Here is a 23,148-nt window from a genome sequence, read left to right on the forward strand (position 1 = left end):
TCTCATTAAACTCCTAATGTGATGCTTATTAATAGTTAATAGGTAGTTGTTAAGTTTTTAAATTTGGGTATCATTTAAGTCTGTAGAAAAAAAATGGGTACGCAATAATAGTGATGTTTGTCTTAACAAGCACCACTAATTTACAGTCTATATTTAAATCTGGTTTTGAAAGCTGTTGGATATGGAAATCTTTACCCCAAATATATTTTCTGTAGAGCAGTGGTGTATAAAGTACCTGAAAGCCATACTCAAGTAAAAGTACAGCTATCTTACCAGAAAATGACTTTGGCAGAAGTTGAAGTCACCGTTTAGAATATTACTTGAGTAAAAGTACTTAAGTACAAAAATTATTATTTTTTTAATCTTAAAAGTACTTAACTATTGAAAGTAAAAGTAAATGCAAAATGGAAAAGAAGCAAATAAATATATATGAAAACTTTTCATACACAGCTTGAGTAGCAAGATTGTGTTCAGTTTAACTCTTTCTTCCATTTTTTTATTTTTGGGTAAGAATAAGAAGCACTTCATCAGATACAGTGTCTTTCATTCCAACATAAGAAAACATTTCTGGAATCTGCTTCTGAAATAGTATTTAAGATGCATTTACACAGTTTAATGTACCTCAGAGGGGTCATGGACGCATTTAACCTGCAGTTACAGATGGATAAATAATGTTTTGTTTTAATATAAAACGTTGAATAATCATTTGAAATGATTTAAAATATGAAAAAAAAGTCGAAATGTGAAATTAAAACCGCCAGTAGGTGGCAGCAAGTGGCTGTTAATGAGTGAATCACTGAATCATTTTTATCAACCGATTCGTTCAAAAAGCTGATTAATTTAATAAGTAAACACGGTCCATTGGTCACAGACACAATACAGAGCTGTGATCTTTGTTTGTTACTGTTACGTTTGGCAAAATTGAGCAAAAACAAGCAATATTATGTATAAAATGTAAGTCTTGAACTTGTATAAAATGATTATTAAATGTGTTATCATGCTAATATCTGCAGAAAAACGGTGCTCTTTGTGTGATGTAGATTAAGTTAACTATAGCCTATTCAATTATATAAATATAAAACGCATACAGACATGGCCGCGGGAACTAGGGGTGCTGAGGGTGCTGCAGCACCCCCCGCCGCAGGGCCGGGTCTGAGATTTTCCTTTTGCCCCTCGATCATCCCCAAGATACTTAATTGTTGTGATTATTTATTAAACTGACCAGAAATATATAGCCTAGTGCGGCTGTATTTTTCTTGCGCGCCTCGCGGCGCGCGTCCCTGCATCTCCGCCTCACACTGACAGAATTTCATGTGAATGTTCATGTAATATTACCGTAATTTTACATTCCGACTTGTAAAAACCAATCACATCCTCCTCCTTTTTATGAGCTGTTTTCCGAAGCTTTCTCGTTTCTCAAAACGGCCACCGTCAATAAGCACTGCTCTTTAATTGCGCTCAAACCACTGCAGTCTAATCTGTAGCCTAATGTAATCTATTAACTACGCACATCATAACGTTTTAGGCAAGTAGGCTATCCATATTATGACAAAATATTTTAATAAGACTTAATTTGAATTTAACCTGATCACGTTTAATAAAAATACATTTTAAGTTTAATCATAACGCGCATGTCCTCTATTATTCAAACAACGAACAGATTATACAGCGATCAAAGAACATTTACATTGTCAAAGAATACTGAAGCGTGAGTGTAAAACGTTATAATCAGTGATGTTGTCTGCAGTGTATAATGAATTAATCTCTTACATCGCACTAGGTAGGCTACATCTGCGTTTCTGATGAGAGAATTCGATAAAGTGCATTGACCAAAACTTTTGCGTATCAGAGATGTTAATATTTAATAAAATCCCTTTAAATAATAGAAATATTAAAGAAAAAATTCTTGAAATAAAATCACAAAAGCACAAATACATTGGTTTGCATATAGGCTACATCTTAATTTGTATGTTAATCTATAAGAGTTTGGGTTGTTTATAGGATTTTGTCAAAGGCCCCGCCCTGCCTCATCAAGCCCCGCCCCTCATCACCCCCCAGATAAAATATGTTCCCGCGGCTATGCATACAGAAGCATTTTTGCCGTCTACAATTTGGAATGCCTGGAATTTAGAGTTTTAATAGACTAATAAATCAACGTGTGTGCACTTTGTGTGTGATATAGCCTACTTGATAATGTCAGAACGCACATTATTACAACAACACTTACCATATTATCCCACACCCCAGACTCGACTTGAGTGGAAAATGAAATCACCCGCGGTTGTGCGCGCACTTGTTTGCACATGAGCAAAGGTGTTTTTTTTAGGAGTCTATTGCAAGCGCCAGACCACTGATTCCGGAGTCAGCGTGGGGGAAACGATCCTTTCCCCCTCATTGGAAAAGCATGGTGTTGACCCAGAATGGTCTACATGAAATCATTTCTGCCGCTCGACAGAGCAAGATACGCCGAAAAACTGAGCCGTATTGGGTCGGACTGTCCGTACGGTATCTGTGACTGGACAAACGACCCAACGGAGTGGCCAGAGGTGTCGTTTCCTGACACTTTTTGTTACCTGATTGAGTCTCCAGGCAAGAGACAGCTTACTACAAGCCTATATGTGACGGCTTGTGAAAGTAAGCATTTGTCGTTTTGTTTTGCTTAATTTTAATAACGTGATAAAGACTAGAGTAAAAGCCTGTCATACTTTTTTATTTAGGCCTATGTATTAAAAAGAATTTTAACATTGACAAAACATAGGTAACATTAAAGGTCTACTGAAGTGCCTTGAAATGCACAGCATTATGTGTGCTAAACCTATAGCCTAATCATTTTCACAAATACACGCCGTAAAATAAAAAGATATAAAATAACACGAAAACATCCCTTACGAAAATTAACCGTGGTTACAACCAAAAAAAACATGGTTACTATAGGTAAACCATGGTAAAAGCAAATTAACCATGTTTTGCTACACTAACCATAGTTTTACCAAAACTGTGGTTATAGGCTACAACTGGAAGTAAAAACGCCCCAAAACACGGTTAGCCAACTATAGCCTACTTTTACTATGTTCATTTTCGTAAGGGACTGTGTATAATAATAATAATAATAATAATAATATGAAATAAATGTTTTAATAGATTATGACATTTACATCAGAACGATATCAGGGAGTGACATTTATTTGATGTGAAGGAGGGTTGCTGTAAACCCCATCAGAACTGGGTTGCGGTGCAGGGGGACGGACTAATGACAGGTCATTGAAGGGTAAGTAGTCTAGCCTATCTGGAGTGCATATAAATATGAATATTAAGCTCGATATGTTTCATACGTTGTATATCCGTAACTGCCGTCGGAGTTCTGATGTTGTGTGCTACCCGCTTAGATGTCTACCTCCGTCAGTTTATTCGGCAGTAGCTATAAATCTTCAGATCGGTTTTTTTTTTTTAAACTTATTAGAGGTACAGAACGCCACACAGCAACTTTTCGGCATTGCACCAAGCAAAAATCAATCGAAATCATAACAAAAAAAGATCAAGCGCCTAACAAGGTCTCCGCTCATTAATTCGAATGGTTATTAATGATAACCATCCCCACAGCATATTAACGGATATGACGTTTTTGTGGGCGTTCCCAGCAATGCAGACCAAGTCTATTTATATTTTTGCCCAAAATATTTTAGTGTTTTCATTGCATTGCCCTAAATGGATCATTCTAAAACAGTCTAATGATTTTCATGGGCATTCAGTGCAAGGCTTTAAGGAAAACCCTGAAAGGTCCCAAAAGCACATCTATAGGGAATATGAATTTAGTAGCAAAAAAAAAAAAACCTTTCCAACCATTTTTTAATAGATTGAGATCTGCTTGGAGACTCATATCTGCTTCTGTGTTTTCCCATGAGTTGGAGTCTTCCTCCCTCTTACAGAAGCTGGGGCAGTCTGTCATTTTCCTGTGATCTGCTATCTACAAAGCTATTATTTTAGTTCAGTGGGTGCATTGCCCCCCCACTCCATCCCCCACCTCTCCTGAAAAAAGGGAGGAGAAACTCCAAGGCATGACAAGGCAGATCAGAGTGGGAGGGTGGTGGCGTTAAGGTTCCATGACACAAGTGGAATCAAGCCTTGACCCAAATGCACAAACAGGTCAAATGATTCATAAAACTAATATAAATCTCTGGTAATGTTATTTTGAAAGTTAGAAAGAGTTCATGTGAGGTCGCTGATTCATTTCAGTCTGCTTCCTTCCCCAGTATATGTTAAGTCGATTCATGCTGTGATGATGACCTGGGATCAGTCGTTTGTTGGTGATCTGTTTTGAGTACTGCTCTTATCAGGACTCTTGTGTGATGGCAGTTCTGCTCCAATCAGCTCATCTGAGGGAGTCAAGAGTCTAGATTCTCATGAGGAGCTGAACAAACACTTTCTCAGACTGATAATTAATGAGAATTTGCATCGAATGCTACGGCTTTCCAAAACAAAGCTTTTCCGACCATTTTAAAAAGGTGGTTTTTAGGGGGTATGGATACATTTTTGTTAAATTTATCAGTAAATGGGTAAATCACAAAAACCTGTCAAAGAACATCAATAATCATAAGAAAAAATCTACATTTTTATTATCACCTCTCTTTCACACTTGCAGTGCTGTAGTGATGTCCGATTTGTGAATCATTTGCACCAATTCTGTTTAATGATTCACCTGATTGAGAACTGTTTGTATTTCACTTTTTTATTTGAAAATACAGTTTTGCTTAAAAATAAAACCTAATTAGGAGCATTACATTGTGATATTTTATTGACAGTTAAGCACATTTTGCTACCCCAATTCAGAAAAATAATTACTTCTTTATTATTGTAATGTCAAAAATAGCCTAATTACATTTCTATAGCCTACATATTTAAATTCAAAAGTGTTTATGCATCATGATAGCATTTGTTGTACTGACTTTATACCGATTTTATTGTAAAAAAAATCTTATATTATTAATAAAGGACACTAAAAGGGTAACTTAATCATTAATGTTTGTTTTCCTGTAGATTTTGTTGTGAAATGTGACCTTGACATGTTTTCTCAGGATTCGCCTATGCACACCACGTTAAAATTTGAATAACAAAACCTTGAAAAATGAAATCTTATGTGCAGCACAACAACAAGTGGAGGCTTGTGTGTAACAGTGTGTGTGTGTGTGTGTGTGTGTGCGTGTGTTTTGTGACATATGAGGACACAAATTTGTATAATGACATGGATATGACATAGGTATTACAAGGAGAAGGTGATTTATGAGGACATTCTCAGTGTCCCCATATTTCAAAAGGCTTATAAATCATACAGAATGAGTTTTTTTGAGAAAGTACAAGTTTCCTGTAAGAGGTAGGTTTAGGTGTAGTGTTGGTGTAGGGCGATAAAAAATACGGTTTGTACGGTATGAAAACAGACAAAGTCTATGGAAAGTCCCCACAATTCACAAAAACAAACCTGTGTGTGTGTGTGTGAGAGAGAGAGAGAGAGAGAGAGAGAGATTTTTAAATAATAAACTTCACACAAGATCAAATATTAATTCCTCCTCCACCACTGTACAAAAAAATAGAATTTTAACACCACTGTAGTTTAAAAGTTTCTATATCTTTCATTGCTTTATAATATTTAAATTCCACAACAATTCTTGACTTAACAAATGCCTTAAATAAAGACGTAATCTATTGACCACACCTATTTTCCATTGTTTTTCCTTGTTTTATAAATTACAAGCTTTTTGTATTTTTTTGTTTTTGTAAGCCTATAGTCTCCTGTAAGGGGTAGGTTTAGGTGTAGGGTTGGTGTAGGGCAATAGCACATACAGTTTGTACAGTATAAAAACCATTACGCCTATGGAGAGTCCCCACAAGGATAGAAAACCAGACATGTGTGTGTGTGTGTGTGTGTGTGTGTGTGTGTGTGTGAGTGAGAGAGAGAGAAAGAGAGAGCGAGAGCGCGCACTACTGCATTTAAGGGCTCTCTCTCTCTCTTATCAGACTTGTGGGACACATCTAGTCCTCTATTTGGGGAAGCAGGGCTGAGGGCTGGTGAAGTGTGGCGGATAACGGCAGGTTGGAATTTGCTGCGGGTGTGTGGAGGCGGGGAACCGAGAACAGCAAGAAACACCTTACAGCTCAGTGCCAGAGAGTGAAAGAAGACGCTTTCCTATGGCGTGTATTTGATCAATTCAATCCCATTGGCTTTCGTTGTGCAAGTGGCAGAGAGAGGGAGAGAGAGGGGAATATTAAATATGGCTGGAAAGTCTCTGCACTTGTGCGTATTCGTGATTTGCGCGATTCAAACGAACACTGGATTTAACATTGACGTGCAGTACCCGGTCATCAAAGAAGGAAAAACCAAGGGCAGCTTATTTGGATTTTCTGTTGCATTGCACAAACAGACCGAAAAGACCAAGAAGAACTTGTAAGTACCAGAATGATATTACTTATGTAGAAAGTTGCTTGTTTTGTTTCTTTTCTTTCTTTCTGCGCTAGTCTAACACAGACTAGAACGAGGAATACATGGCAATCGCATATTCAACATCACAAACCTTTAGATATTTATGCTCCTTGGATGTATTTATTCACATGAAGTAATATCTAGTTTTGAGCATCCAAATAAGCTGAAACAACCTTTCTTTCGCACCTGCAGCGCTGTGGTTATGTCCGATTCGCGAATCATTTAGACTATTGAACCGATTCTGTTGAATTGATTCAACTGATTTGAGAAGCGTTTGTAAGCCTAGTCACTACATTATAAAGAATGATTCAAGAGTAAATCTAACATAACAACATTATAAAATGTCTAGAGTAGGCTACTAAATATTAGCATTAATAATAGGCTACTGGACACATTGGTATCTGCATGATTATTAGGTTCTAGCTTAGCTAGTGAAAGCTGGTAGACCATCTTGGACCAGCAAAGGATCAGCTAGCTACCCGCTGTTGATATCAGCCCTGCAAACTTTAAAAGCATCAGTATTGATTGTTCAGTGTATCGGTTCATTGAAACGAACCGAATGGTTAAAACGAATCTCAGCGCTACCGCCGAAACGCAACCTGTTCACTGTGAGTCCTTAACTTTCACAAACTGCGCAGACGCCACAATTTAGCTACTCGTCTGCAGTTTTTGTTTTTATTTTTGTCTGAGTTGTTCTGCTTTATATTATAGCCTAACTGAAGTTCTACTGAAGTAAATATGCTATAAACACTAACAGAATATAGGCTACCTACCACTAAGTTTGATACTGCCATGGGAAAATCAAAAATCTTTGGGCAATGTCATGTTTTTCATAAATATGATATTCATTCAGCATTATGCTACAGTATATGTCACAATACTGACATCTGATGCCATAACTGAACCATCACAATAGGTTTTTGATCTGCTATGTTTACTTTTAATTTAAGTACAGTTGTTCTAGCTATACTTTAACATGACTATAAATGGCACCATTTTATTTACTGTAAATGGTGTGTAAGCTGTTTTTATGGTCTATATCGGTTTACAGTTTCTACAGTCTTCTAGTTACCCTCTGAGGTCATTTGAATACAAATCCGGTGAAATAAGATGGGTGTTAACACGCCAACAGACGCCGGGAACAGTCAAAACAATAGGACTGTGTTCAAACCGTGTAGCCAAAGACAGGACAGTAGAATACTGCAACTTTGAGGTCATTGCATTATCTTTCTCCCCGTTATGAGAAATGAGATGTAGGTCCAGATGAACCTGTATACTTTTGCCGCTGGCTGTGCCAAAGAAAATTACACCTCAGGACATGGATTTATAGCTGAATGTGGGCTGTGCTTTCATTTCAAAGACAGGAAACAATTGGATATAAACATAATCCTTTCTTTAGGCTTTTATATCAGTTATAAGACAAAGTCTGTAATCAGAAGTGCACAGACTTATTTTCTTGCTTTAAAGTAGATATCTTCAAAGATATGCAGGTTTTGTACGACAGATCTTTGTCATGCCCTCATATCCTGTGTCGGTATAACCTGTTGCCTGCAGACTGTTTATGCTCCTTATAAACCTATTACCCTCTCGGTGGCTGCTTTCAAAAGGAAAACTCTCAGCAATGGTGCGCCGCTATATATCAAAGCATGTAGCACCAGAATTAGCAGCACAAATATGGGCCAGCACCTCGCTTTAGTGAGAAGATGGATTGAATGTGCTGTATATCATTGTTGCTGATGTATTTTGTGAAGCTGTCAGCTATGCCTCTGTTGTGGGATGGTAGGGAGTTCCCCCAAACTGCTCTTTCCTTATTTGTGATTTCCTGCTAATTAAGAGCCTATCGTCTAGTTTCATCTACAGGCCCTGAAGGCACTTCAAAGAACCGAGGAATCTCCTTGGCGCATGTTTTAGTCGATGACTCTGCTTTGAAAGTAATCACCTAAATCACTTCACCTCTCTGCTTCATCAGGCTGTTATAAATTCGCCACTTAACGCAGTGTTATTGTTAAGGACGGGATGGATGCTGTGCCCTCTGGGGAGCGTGATAATGTCCAGGCACTGAAACATGAGAGGGGCCACATGGTCATGGCTCATAGGCGGATGGGGACACTGGCACAGACATGGTATTTAGGATCTGTGTCTACACTCTCAGAAATAAAGGTACAAAAGCTGGGGTGGTACCTTTTCAAAAGGTACACTTTTGTACCTATTAGGTTCAAATACTGTACACTTTAAGTACTAATATGTACCTTTAAGGTACCAAAATGGACCCTTTAGGTACAAACATGTACCTTTTGAAAAGGTACCGCCCCAGTGACAGCTTTTGTACCTTTATTTCTGAGAGTGTAGGATAGCTAGATGGGCAGATGCACGGTTAAAGAAGACCCAGCTGTGCTCACTTTAACAATCTGCCACTTAATAACATCCTGTAAGATGTTTTATGCTGTAAACTGTACATGCCAGCTTGTGAAAGGCCAGCTAATAAAGTCAGCAGTGAACCTGTATAATATATTACAATGATAAAGATATATAATAATGTCTATAATGTTATTTTGTAAAATTTCTAAATTAAAGTGGTGATATTTGTTTAGAATTAACTGTGAAATTGATTTTAATTATGCTGACTTGGATTATTTGCTAAAGATTCTTTAAAATTATTGAAATTAATAAAGTTACCATTACATTTCTAAATTCTGACTTCATGTATGTCACTATATAAAACTATTTAATTATATAATAACATTTAATTAAATAATATAAATATTACATATTATTATAAATAATAATGTTTAATTTAATTAAATAATTATAGATAGATTGATAGATAGATTGCTTGTAAAATATAATCAAATGTATTTTGATTAATTCATTATTATTTTAGTTTAGTTTAATTTAATTTAGATTTTTGTTTTTGTATTTTAATTTAATTTTAATTTCATTTTTTTATTGTGCCCAAACAGGATTATTTTATAGTGAAGAGTATAAGGTTTGTTTATTAATTTGTTAATGTACTTATTTTCTGCAGTACAGTAATTCAAATTTGGGGTAAAATGTTCTTATGGAGGTTGTAATAAGAAAGACTATACAATATATCTAAATATGAGAAATATGTATAATAAAAATAAAAATATGCATTTAAAACCATTTTTGACACACTGTAAAAAATCAAATTAACAAAATGTTGGAATGGCAAAAATATTTAAGTTGAGCTAATTTTATTGCTTGGCCTTAGTTGCGAGGACATATTATATTAAGTCTACACAAATATATTTGAAAAACATTGAATGAATGGTTATTTTCAAATCCAGTCAACAATTAGCTATGCTAATGTTGACTCAACTAATAAAAACACGTGCACGTGCACTATAAAATTTCAGTAAAGGTTGAGCCAACTAAAAAATAACAGTTCAGGCAACACTTTGAAGTCAGAAATTGACTGAATGTAAAATTTCTTTGGAACTAGTTACTAAATAATAATTAGTTGAAACCACTTGAAATTTTTTTTACAGTGCATCAATATTTCATATTTGGGAAGAAAACAAATAGTTTTCTTTATGGTTGACTTTTCTCAGTTGTGCGTTACTGAGGTGCTTTAGAGCTGAATTGAAGTTGGGCTGCATGAGGGCATTTTATTGATGCGTCTTATGAGAGAGATCTAATCAAATCTCTCTTTACTGTAGGCCATGTTTGTCTAAGCAGGACACTGCACAGACCCCTCTCTTCCCTCTGCATATCCTGAGAGATGGAATGTGCTGGCTCAAACTGAAGCGTTTTCAATGAAAAGAGAGAAATACATTTCTGCTGTATGTTTTCACTGCTGGTATGTTTTGGTCAACCAAAAACCAAATGTCTGCATTTTCTCAGCTCAGAGACAATAATTAAGCTGACATGAGGAGTGTGTACTTTGAAATATTGCAGAAGAGCGATTGCCCATTTACAACATGCATTAACACTGCTTTAGTGCGTAAAATGAAGACGTGTAAGTTTGAAAGAGACAAGGGAGGTGAAGGATGAACCTTTATAGTTTTTTAGGGAATAAAATGCAGTTTCATTAACTAAAACTAAAAAAAAAAAAAATGTTACTTGGAAAAAAAACATTAACATTATAAATTTTTCTTTAATTTTACTTAAAGTACTAAAATAAGTTTAAAAAAACAATTAAAACTATATTGACATTGAAAAAAAACTAAAATGACAAAAACATATCATTATTAACTTATTACTTGTGAAAAAAAAACATTTCTCATTTTTCTAAAGTACTAAAATAATGTACTAAAATAATGAAATAAAATAATAAAACTATATAGACATTTAAAAATAATAATAATAATAAAATGACAAAAACACAACAAAATAATTAAAACTTGAACTAAAGTGAAAATATAAAAATATCTCATTTAAATATTTACAAAAACATATCATTATTAATTTATTATCATTAACTAAAACTAAAAACATTACAAATATAAAAAAAACACTAATACTAAAAATGTAAAAAAAAAAACTTACAAAAGTAAAACAAATTGTAAAAAAAAATTAAGGCATTTAAAAAAAATTCAAAACAAATAAAACTAATAAAAACATATCAATGATACTAAAATAGCACTGGACCTACTTCTCTCATCCTTTTGAGTTACTGACAAAATATAAGAAAATGGGACCAAACCAGAAAATTAAAAGGAAAAGCTGTTTGCAACTCATTTTGTTTTCATAATCTGTTGTATTTTATTCATTTCGATTGTTTGGATGATGACAAGTCGTCTCTGACAGGTGCTGGAGAAAAGAGGTTACAGAAAGTCAGAGAAATGTATTATTCTTCAGTTAAATCACAGACAAACACTTTATCTTTGGAATAAACTGCACCAATGAATCATGCACAATAAGACCAAGAATATGCTTTAAGGGGTAAAAGGGGTCAAATTTAATGTCAAGCCAATTTTAAGCCTCCCAGAGTGAACTCTTCATATCCCGACTTGATCCCTTTGCAGAGATGGCAGCCTTTCAGAGCACAAAACAAATATATAGCCCCCTTACAACCTCTTTAAACAGCTCGTTCAGCATGGAGTGCCCAGTGCTACTTTATCTTCTCTTCCTGTGCAGGAGCTAGTGGCTCTTTGATTGGTTCTTCCAGTCCTCTGACCCTGTGGAATGCTGAGAATTCCTCATCCTGCCCTGCTCAAGTGGGCCTGCCATGGTTGCAGGTTGGGACAAGACTGAAAGAGAGGCAGAGGCGTTTGGGAACCTGCAGAGGAGGATTACAACGCTATTAGAGGCCTGCGAACCAGACATGCACAGTCATTTTCTGCCTCAGAGAGAGAGAGTTTATTAAATGCTGCACTTGTGTTTTTTGATGGAGAGTACGATCAGATCAATGGGTCTGATTCCTCTGAGTCACGCATTTAATTAAATGAAGGAAAATGTGTTGCTGAGCCAGACCATACTGTAACTGTCTGCGATGTATAGCTCAAGGCGATGTTTTTTAATTTGACAGACATGATCTTCTCTCTCAAAATAAATCCGTTAATGAGAGTTGAAACTCTTAAACATTCCATGAACATTTCAGCTCCCTCTTGTAAAACATCACTCTTGCTCCATAAATAATTCAAATAGTCTTTCTCTGGTTTTGCATTCTCAGCTCCCACAATCCTCACTGGCGTACCTCCCTTTTTCTGATTGTTTACAATGAGATAGAAAAGTGAATGATCTCTAGAGAAAATGTTTGCTTGGACTTTCACGTTCCCAAGATTAATTTCATGTCACTATATTTAAACGAGAAAAATGCTTTTGTTTATGCGTGAATAAACAGAGAATGAGCTGTTCAGTGCATGGCATGAATACGTGAGGTTTGGCAAGCCTCCAGCCTTCTCGTTTTTCACCCCAGCCGTTCCTCTGTTTGATTCAGGTGTGGGTCTTTGAAAGCTCCAGCTGTGTACTGTGATGATACCCTGTAGGATTCTGTGCTGACTTGTTGACTGATGAGCCTGGGTCTCTATTAAAATGTTGAATTTGAATGCAGCGACAATGACATTTATCATTTAGACATTCGAGACATCAGCAGTATCTAATATAATAAATATAATAAATATTAAATATAATAAAAAATCTGATGTTCGTCTTACATAATTACCATGACAAAATGAGTAGCCAGTACTATTTTAATATTACTGATACATATAATAATTTTAGTTAATATTTTGTATTAGATTTTTTATATATATTTTCCTTTTCACTTATTTATTATTTATTTATTTTAGTTTTTGTAATTTGTTGTGTTTTATGTCATTTTTACTAGGTTTTTATATGTCTGTTAATTTTTATTTCATTCATTTTTAGTTTTAGTTATTTTAGATACTATGAAAAAATAGTTAAAAATATGAAATGCTGTCTTGGAAATTATCTGGGGGAAAAAACATTATATATTATCACATTTCATATTTATTTTATTTCAAGTAATGAAATGTTTTATTAATAACTTATTTTTAGATAACGATACAGAAGAGCAATATCACAAAAATAAATTTTAGAGTGATTTTTTCCACCTTATGAACAGCAAAAACTTTGACAGCCAATCAAAATCTACACTGTAAAAAATCAAAAGTTGAGAAAACTTAAAAGTTTAAGGCAACCAGCTTCAGCAGATTTTTGAGTTTTCTCAACTTGTTTTCAGTTTATGCAACAAAAAGTTGTGAAAACATACTCGGTTACTGTCTTAACCTCGGTTCCCTGAGATACGGAACGAGTACTGCGTCTTGATAAAGATGCATATGGGAAAAGCCTTTTTTCTCCTGAACTGAAGCCTTATTCAATCACGCAGTGAAACTGCACAACCATTGGTTCGTGCAGTGTGTAAAAAACGAACCAATAGGTCGGCAGCGGAGCTGCACGAGCCTATGGAAACGAAGCCCGCCAGAGCCCGCCAGAATGGCTATATAAGCGGCCGTCTCGCCATAGGATATGTGTCTTTATCAAGACGCAGTACGAGTGGAGTATCGACAGGGAACTCAAAAATCTCCTACAAAAACATGTTGAGAAAACTCAAAAATCTGCTGAAGCTGGTTGCCTTGAACTTTTAAGTTTTCTCAACTTTTGATTTTTAACAGTGTTCACACTGAGAACAACTAGCAGTGAGCTCAGAATAGGCATAGCATTATAGTATGTTGGTGTGGATGTAAATTACAGTTACTGTTATAGTTTTCATTTTTGTTGTGAACAGGTGGTTTTATGTTGACTGAAGGTTTATTTTCATCTTATTCAGAATGATGTCAGTCCTCTAAGATGATACATTATTTTGTGTTACAAAATAACAAAAATCACCAGACAAGCATCTGTTGCCCTAAGAGGAATTATGAATTTTCTGATTCAAGAGTTGTGCTTGTCTATTAAGAATTTGTCAGCATGTTCCTATATTGTTGCCCGGGTGCTCAGGATTGTGTTAGGATGTTGCTGGTTTTGTAGTAGTAATTGTCCTAACAGCATTAAGTGACTCTTTACATTTGGGGCTGAAGTCTGTTTTGCAGATCATCTTAAGCTGAGCTGTAAAATATCTGGCCATCAAAAGATCCCTGTTGGGAACACCATGAGTTCCTCACAGGGAACTGGCTTTAATATCTCATCCTGAGCAGATTATGTCAGATTAGAAGGAGTGAAGGTGTCTCACACATAAGTGAAAATGGTCACCCAGGGAGCTGGATACGTCTGGTTCCTCGCTCATCATTACTCAGTGCTCTCAGGAAATGCAATTCAAAAGGCCCACCTTTCAACACGTACAGGAGAATACAAATGAAATGACCCCAGAGTTCCCCCGAGCGCAAACACTGCTCACGACACAAATGCATCATCAACTATGGGACTATTTTGTTCCACATTTGATTAGAACGAAATGATTTAAGGACTATAATGGTTTATTAAGATGTTAGCTATGTACTTTCCTCAAAGGAGCTTGCTTTTTAACAAAACTGTTGATATACTTCAAACATTCTGCTTAGGATTTGTTCTAAACCTCTGAAATTCCGGCAAAATGCTGGCCAATAAGGTCCATTGTTAGTCGTGTATTAATGTATGAAGAACATTTCACACAGAATTCACTTTCAAACAAAGCAGCTTTCAGTTCATCAACACATGGCGAATCCACAAATAAATGACAAATTTGAACCCATTACAAAATCTGTGTGGGGAAGTCTTTCACCCTTGCACTGAATTCACAATTTGTGTGGATTCGTATTGAAATAAAATGGTAAATGTGACCTCAGATTAAGTAAAATTTTTACAATTAATATAAACTCACTTTTACATACTGAATTCAAACATTCAGTTCAATTCAATTCAAGTTTATTTGTATAGCACGTTTCACGATACAAATCGTTACAAAGCAGCTTTTATAAGAAATTAAGTTTTTACAATATATTTAGTGGTAGCTTATCAGTGGTGACTATGTCAAGTTGATGCACATATGGCAGAAATGTACAGCAAAAATCAGTTAATAACGTAATCAAACAGACGATGAACACTATTAACAAACTTTAGCGGCAACCATGCTGGCGATGCTAATGGGCTATAAGCTAATAGCGGGCTCGGAAAATCAAAATAAAACTAGTGATAGCAAGGCACTCTGAATGGTTTTGTTGTAGAATACGATAGGAGATATATTCACACGTTATAGAAACGAAAATGATGGTGTATAAAACTGAATTTAAGATTTAAAAAAAATAGACGATAAAGAATTAACTTGACGGAGCTCAAACTCAAAACACACGGCAGCAACAAACAGGAAGTTCATTTGTAGATACAGTGTATTATGCGTCTAATCTACAGTATCTTTGGTTTTTGTACATTTTTAGGATAAAGTTTGCAAATCACACATTGACATGCCACTATCCTGTGATGGCTGAGCTTAAAAATAAAATGCTAATGAACCACGATTATTTTTTCTTCTCACAGTCATTTGAATTATGATTGGATTTGTAAACTTTAGGTATATTCTTTGCTGCCTTGTAAACACTGCTATTTCCTTCAAGAAATTTCCGTCATGCAAATCTAGCTGTATTTTGATCATGCTTGCATATCTAAAGTCAGAGGTGTCAGTGAAGTCAAGCACGCACTATAAGCCTCAAGCTTGGCATCTTTGGTTTCACATGATGACTGGTCTGCTACAGGAAGTCTCACCAAGCGCGTCTATATTTTTCTTTCTTTCTATGTAAGTATATGCAAATCAACACAAAGGCAACCTTGTGATCTCCAGTTAGTTGTGTTGAGCGCTCACCAGCATGGCAGAAGCAAAAATAGGGTTTTAAGTGTGGGCTGAGGTCTTTAGTTGGCTTACAGTTTTTTTTCAATTGCTAACAAGCGTTTACCAATACTTAAAGTACTTTTTCTAAACTCTTAACACAGCAACACACCTACATCACACAATTAGTCAATTAGTTGATTTTCTGGACAAAACCACATTTTGTTAAATAAATAGAAACTCTACATTTCAAAATGCTGAATACCTTTTTCTACATATACTAACTGTATCAAAACACAGCAAACACGATTCAAAATCGAGTCATTCGGTCAAAACATTGGCACTGGTTTTCTATCCAATAGCAACAAACAGTCAATCATAGTGCATAGACTGTCAAAATGAGAACAATTACAGTTTTTCTCGATGGCTAACACACTGTAACTGATTCATTTGGCACAATTTTCCAAACCATTCATACAGTTCTTGAAACAAAGTCACCGTTTCTCAAAACTTTGAACACATTCCACATGCTTTCACACATGCTCCAATTTGCTCAATGTTTTCTGCAAAACTCTACACAAAAACACCATCATTTTGCAAAGGTTTAACCATGTTCTCATTCAGAAAACACAAACACACAATATAATTAACTCAAGCATCAAAAAATGATCTCAAACAGTGCACATTTACCCATGTGTGAACATTCAGTAGCAAAACTGATGACACACAGGTCAGAATCTCAGGATGATATGAACAAGAGCACAGGTGGTTATGTGTTTTGGAAAATGAATCCTGGTAGTGGGAGACAGAGGAATAGGAGGAGAAAAGAAAAATGAAGGGGATGAGGTCAAAGGTCATTTGTTCCTGATGAAATACAAAGCACTATAGTTGACCATGTTCTTCTGCATGGACTGACCGTGAGGGAAGTTGGCCTACAGGCTCATCTACAAGGTTTCAATACTACTGACACATACAATATCATTACAGTACATAGCAGCAGTACTTCAGATGAGACAACTTTCATTATTCTATGTACAGTACATGCTGTAGCACATGTTGTTCACCCCCAAACTCATTACTGTTTTGTAGCCTAGTCATTACATGTACTCAGTTTGCAGAGTGTCTAGGGGAGGCAGAGAAGTCTTTTTTCAGAAGACTAAGAAACTGCTATAACAAATAAGGATATTACCAATACTGTAATGCAATTTGGCTGAGGATGCTGAATGAATGAATGAATTTATTTATTTATTTACAGTAACTGACAGTATATGCTAGTGTGTGTTTACTGTATATTGTGACGAGTCGGTTGCCCTCCCCCTTATTGTCATCACCACCCCATCCCTTATTCGCCAACCTTCACCAGGCTCCCGACGGGAGTGGGTGTGTGAGAGAGGAGGGGCGTGGAAACAGCGAGGGCTGGCGGCGTGTGATGAGGCACAGCTGAACTGAATGAAGCCTCATCACCGCCGCTGTTTAAATGGTGTCCTCGTGGGTCCAGGAAGGGAGCGTAGAGGGACTTCCGCGCTACCGGAGACGTGAGACGCTGAACCCGCACCCGCACCCGCACCCACGGACGGTCGTCGGGCCAGGATGCCGGGCCAGGATGCCGGGCCGTACAAGTCCCGCCGGACTCCGCGGAAGAAGAGGAAGAGCCGCCGCTAGAATGAAGCCGCTGCCCCTCGCGCCCCGGACCCCAGCGGGAGCGCGTGCGGCCTCCTGACTCCGCCCCTTACCTGGACCCTCCCTTCCAGAGCACTGCCCTCCTTCACAAGCCCCGCAGCACGACGAGGACACCAGACCCCCTGTTTCTTTTGAACACTTTATTTTATTGTTTTTGTTTACAGTTTTTGTCTATTGCTTACACACTTTTTGCAGAATTTGGCTTATTATGTCAAAACTCTACACACAAGCCAATCAGACATAGCACTTGGAGATTAACAACTCCCATCTATGCCAAAATGAAACACTGCAATCAAAACTTAACACTCCTTTCTAAAAATGAAATTCCTGCAACAAAACCATGCACGCAAGCACCATTTGAATTACTCTTTCATATCACCAGCAACACACTGATGGGCTTTATATAAAACACTGCAGTCTTTGTGTTTCTATTTTTATTGTCATTTTCTCAGACTCATTCTTCTGTAAAAATCAAAAGTAGAATTTCTGCAGTAATCAAATGAGTTTTTACAAAAAACACACATTCTTACAGAAATAAAGAAAAATAGAATCACAAATCATCAAATTTAGCAACAAAACAAAAGTAAGAAACTAAACAATTACTGGATAAATTGGTATTGGGGGGGGGGGGGGGCATATACTTGTTTTGTGTGTGTGTGTGGTGGGGGGCTGGGGGGCTTATGGATCCCGCCTTCTGTTCGGATCTGGCCACAAGACCTCGTCAAACATCACAGGCGAGGTCCTCGCAGGCTAGGCATTGGGGAAAATATCGCCTTGTGTGCTGAATCCACCCTTGGATTGATCCCACCTCAATGTCTCTGCATGCCTCTTCCATTGCTTACAGAAGAGTCATGCGGGCGTGTGGTTGCCGATCATATAATTTCCACCGCCATGCAGAAAAGAATTCTTCGATTGCATTTAGGAAGGGGCTGTAAGGAGGCAGGTATAAAAGTGTGAAATGGTTATGGTTATGTTTGTTGAACCAATCTCGGCCCAGAGTAGCCCTGATGTCATCTGATACACGTCTCCACACTGGTCCTCGTCTTTGTCCTCGTCCTCTTCCACTCCTCTCTCTCTTTGTCCTCCTCTTACTCTGACTCTCATTGCCTCCATGCTTGCAAAGTTCTCAAAATGGTTTACCTGAGGCCTATTTGTAGTGCAAGGCTCAGACCGATTGGTGTTCTGTTTTCTGTGCAAGAGTTTTCAGGTGTGCATGTAAGTGCCTACAATTGCCAGATGAGTTTTGCATTTTGATCAGAGTGTTTTCCCATTGATAACAGGTGATTTCGTTTTTGAACAAAATGTCTAATGTAAGAAAATGTGCGTAGTGTTTCGCAGTAAGTGTGTTATAGAATTGCAAACAAAGTGCAAAGCTGACAATGTGTTTAAGGTATGCTACAAGAAGTTTAGGTATTGAGGCTTTGTTCTAAGCATTCGGTTTTAGTGTGTAAGCAATAGGCAAAAACTGTAATAAAAGCCTCTCCGAGGCCTGACGCCACACCCACTGTATCTGTCGTTGGCTCCTCCCGTCACAATATTCAGTTGTTTGGTCTTTGAACTTTTCTCTTCTAGTGCTTTTCATCTATAAGATCTCTTTACAGAAGTGCAATGAAAGTAAACTTTTCTTAAAGTTTATTTCTGAATTTTACTGTATCTGCACCCCTCTATTTATGCCGTATACTGTAACAGTCATTGACTAGCAAAAGGATTCCTGTTTCCCGAAATGATGTTTTTGTAACAGTGTTTTGAATAGATCTCACTAGTGTTCTCGAGACAGGAAAGTAGTCTGAGTATTTGACAGCTTTGTGTATCATCTGAGGCCAAAGTTTGAGTCTGACAAAAGAGAACATGTTTTTGACTAAACTATTTGATTTTGACCTGGAAGTTTGAAGTTTGCACAAGTTGGTGTGTAATTTTGAGATTGTGTTTATAGTTGTGAGAAAATGGTGAATTGTTTCATGAATTGTGTTAGCGATCGAGAAAACTGTAATGGCATTACTTGTCATGTCTCAGTTCTACCTGCACATTATAGACAATATAAAAATCCATAATTTTGTGTAATTTAGCCTTCAGTTTACCTTCATCTGAAAACCATTTTAAAGTTTTTCTTGATTGCTTAAACGCATTTCTTGCCCTTGTATCTCCATCGAAGGTTCTGATTGGTGTGTGATAAATTTTGACTCCTAGTGTTTCCACTTGGGTAATTGTGTGCTAATTGAGCTCAAACTGTGCAGACTTGAATGAACAATATTGAATGCTAGTGCTTTCTAAATGACCACATGGTGTAAGCACTGAGAAATGTGGGGATTTGTGTGTAGAGTTTTGCAGTAACAGTTCACCAAATCTGACTCGCGTGTCAAAGCAGGGGAACAGTGTTTATAGTTTAGGGAAATGGGTGTGCTTTTTGAAAAATGGTGTTATGATTTTAAAATTTTAGTTCAAAAGCCTGGTTATAGTGTTTTAGCAATCGAGAAAAACTGTAACATTGTTTTTACATTTTTACATTGTGTTCATTCTTGGCAACATACTATCTAAAACTGAATGAGTCATTACTTTATAGAATGTACAATAGAAAAAAATAGGGTCCCCTATGCAGAAATTCAATTGGAACCTTGAACCTTCCAGTGGGTGAGTGTTGGAGTGTTGTGATGGTAGATGATGCCAGTGATCAACAAAAATTCCAACATACACGGCCTTTGGTTACTATGCAAGCTTGTTTTCGTCACGGAATTAAAAAAAAGTAAAAACAGTAATTGTGACCTTTTTGTCTCACAATTCAGAACTATATTGGAATTCTGAGTTTACATCTTGCAATTCAGATTTTATGAGCATTGTGAGATACTGTAAATTCACAATTGCAAGAAAAAAGTCAGAATTCTGAGATAAAGTTACAATTACCCTTTACCCTTTATATTCCATGGCAGAAATAAGATTTCATAGGTTCCACATGTGTATGGGGAAAAAACAAACAAACAAATAAACATAAACAATGCACAGTCTTAACACTCATTCTCACTCCTCTCCCCTACCTCTTCTCCCCTTTTCTGATCCAACTACTCCTCTCCCTCTCCCAGGCATTATTTTTTCTCTTGCTGATTCTTTGTGTTGTTCTGCATCCACAAAACCAATTCAAAGAGGTATTTTTTACTCTTATGCTGTTGATGTAATGGAAAGAGCTTCAACACCTGACTATTCCTCCAACTGAGACTGGAATCAGCGATTTCTAAATATTTCAGTGATCTGTTAATTTAAAAAGTGCTTATCAGTTGCTACAATATTTTACATAGAGAGATTTTTTTCAATACTTTTGAGCTGCTGCTGTTGTAGCAGAAGTAGAAGCTTTATACTATATTTACAGTTTTTTTTTAAAAAATTGGTTTGCTACTACACTGTAAAAAAAAAAAAAAAAAGTTGAGCCAACTTAACATTTTAAGGCAACCAGCTTCAGCAGATTTTTGAGTTTGCTCAACTTATTTTTGTGGGAGATTCTCAAATTTTTGTTGTATAAAATTAAAACGACAAGTTGAGAGAACTCAAAAATCTCAAAAGCCGGTTGCCTTAAAATTTTAAGTTGGCTCAACTTTTTTTTTTTTTTACAGTGTATTTTCACAAGTAAGGTGTACATTTTCAAAACTCTTAGAACAAAACATTAAACTGATCACACTTGTAACACCACTAGTCATTCTTTCAAAACCTGATCTCATGATTTCATTGTACTTGCGCATATTTTCATTCCACATCATCATTGTTTTAAAACACAAGATCATTGTGATATGTATTGAGAACATTTGAATTAATCACCAAAACACAACAGCATGATCTTCTTTCAATTTAGTACTTTTAACAATCAGTTCATTCAAGAGCAAACAATGCAAGATTCATGTTTCAAATCACCTTTGTTGCTGAAATAATTACAGTAATAAAGGCAATAATTGTCATGTTAGAAAATACACTTAAATGATCTAACTTGCATATCTCACATAAAATCAATTATATTTTGTAAAATATTTATCCAGTGTGTTATCAAAAGGTGTGATGAAGGTATGACATGGCCATAACGTTTTGTGCTAGAACACAGTTTACTGTCAATGCAGTAAATGTCCTCACTGTGCCATATGACTGAATCTATATTCTAGCTGAATTCTAGTAATGTGCAGTCTTTACCATGGTAATGCTTCACTATACAGTATCACATGGCACAATGTAATGTAAAATGCTGTATTTGATCTGTCTCCCTTCATCTGATACAAAATAGTGGTTATCATCTTAGATAAATCACTTTTATTGTAAAAATAATTCAGTGCATTTGGTTACTGTGAATGAAACATTTATATAGATGAAACACTTATTTTGTGTAGTGAAAATTATATTTTGTGATTGTGTGTATTGTACTAACACAATTGAAAATATGCTGAAATGTTTGAAAAAAAAGGCACTTTTGATGATCTGTTGTGATATTAGTACTATGAGTTTTGAAAATTTACCAATTGCTTGTGAAAATTGTGCCAAAGCAATTTAAAAAAACTGTAAGGTTTGGAACATTAGGTCTTTAATTCTGACACGCCGTGTTTAAGCATTTGTAAATATGACTAAAAGGATACATGATTTTGGTTTTAGTTAAGCTTGTATGAAAAGAAAATGTAAGCATTTTAGAAACATGGTAATTGACTGCATATTGTGTGAAAACAACACAAATTGTGACGGATTTTGTGCTAATTGTGTTTTGAAAATGTGACTACAGATTGTACAAAAGGATATTAGCAATTGAAAAAAAAACGGTAATTCAGCATATTCATCTGAACACTCCCAAATGAGCAATGATGCATCTGACACAAATTATTAGCTAAACAAGTTTCAGGTCAGCAGCTATTTTAGTCTCCTACAGAGGAAGCGAGAGGTGCTGGATGTGCTTTTCTGGGCCCCTCAGCAGGAGCTTCTGATCTGTACGGATTAGAGAACTGCAGCTGAAGATGTTCAGGTCACCGTGAAATGTGTTTTGCTCAGGTCATTGTGGTCAGGTCTTGGTCTCGCACAGCCAGACTTCTGACTGTTGGCATAGAGTCTGGTCCACATTGACTATTCTGGCCAAGAAATGACCTGAGACTGACAATGTTTATCCATGCATGCATGCATGTATGTATTTATTTTTATAAAACGGTTAGTTCCATTCCTCGATTCTGATACAGTGCTGTCGTGTCATAAACCGTAAAAACTTAGTTTATTATTATTATTATTATTATTATTCCGAAGATAAAAGTACAGAAAATATCAACACTGCTTACAAAGAGGTGACTATATGCAAAGCACCATTTATATATGCTTATATAGCAATTAATAAATATTACAAAACGAAAGCTTTAACAAAATAAATGAAAAGATGACGTTTTAAAAAGTTTGCCGGACCAACATTTTATTTTTATTGCTGAAATCAAGAACATACAAAATAGTACAAAATACAAAATACCCACATAACACTTGAACAGACAATAATAAAATAAAACAGTAAAAAATAAATAAAGGAAAAATAATAATAATAGTTTTAGAAAATGAATAAAATAAATAAATAAATGCAATAAAGGGTCATTGTTTGACATAAGACTTCCTACACAAAAACTTTAAGTGCAGAGCAAATTCATAGCTTTCTTATTATTATATACTGAAATCAAATTAATATAATTCTCCATGTCTCTTAAAAGACCACAAAGACAGGTTTACAATTTGAGAATTTGCATTTATGAATATAAAATTTGCTTAAGAAAAGAAGTAAATTTAT

General features: G+C 36.0%; 1 protein-coding gene across 1 annotated transcript in view; it reads left to right on the plus strand.

The window, feature by feature from the left end:
- The first annotated feature begins 6,023 nt into the window (after nt 1-6,023).
- itga3b (integrin, alpha 3b) overlaps nt 6,024-23,148 on the plus strand; it is a 46,338-nt gene continuing 29,213 nt past the window's right edge. The window contains 1 exon segment of the mRNA XM_058794243.1: nt 6,024-6,436. Within this exon segment, the coding sequence (XP_058650226.1) occupies nt 6,264-6,436 (173 nt within the window). The 5' untranslated portion in view covers nt 6,024-6,263.

This window comes from Onychostoma macrolepis, chromosome 12 (genome assembly GCF_012432095.1).
Source record: "Onychostoma macrolepis isolate SWU-2019 chromosome 12, ASM1243209v1, whole genome shotgun sequence".
Classification (NCBI taxonomy): domain Eukaryota; kingdom Metazoa; phylum Chordata; class Actinopteri; order Cypriniformes; family Cyprinidae; genus Onychostoma; species Onychostoma macrolepis.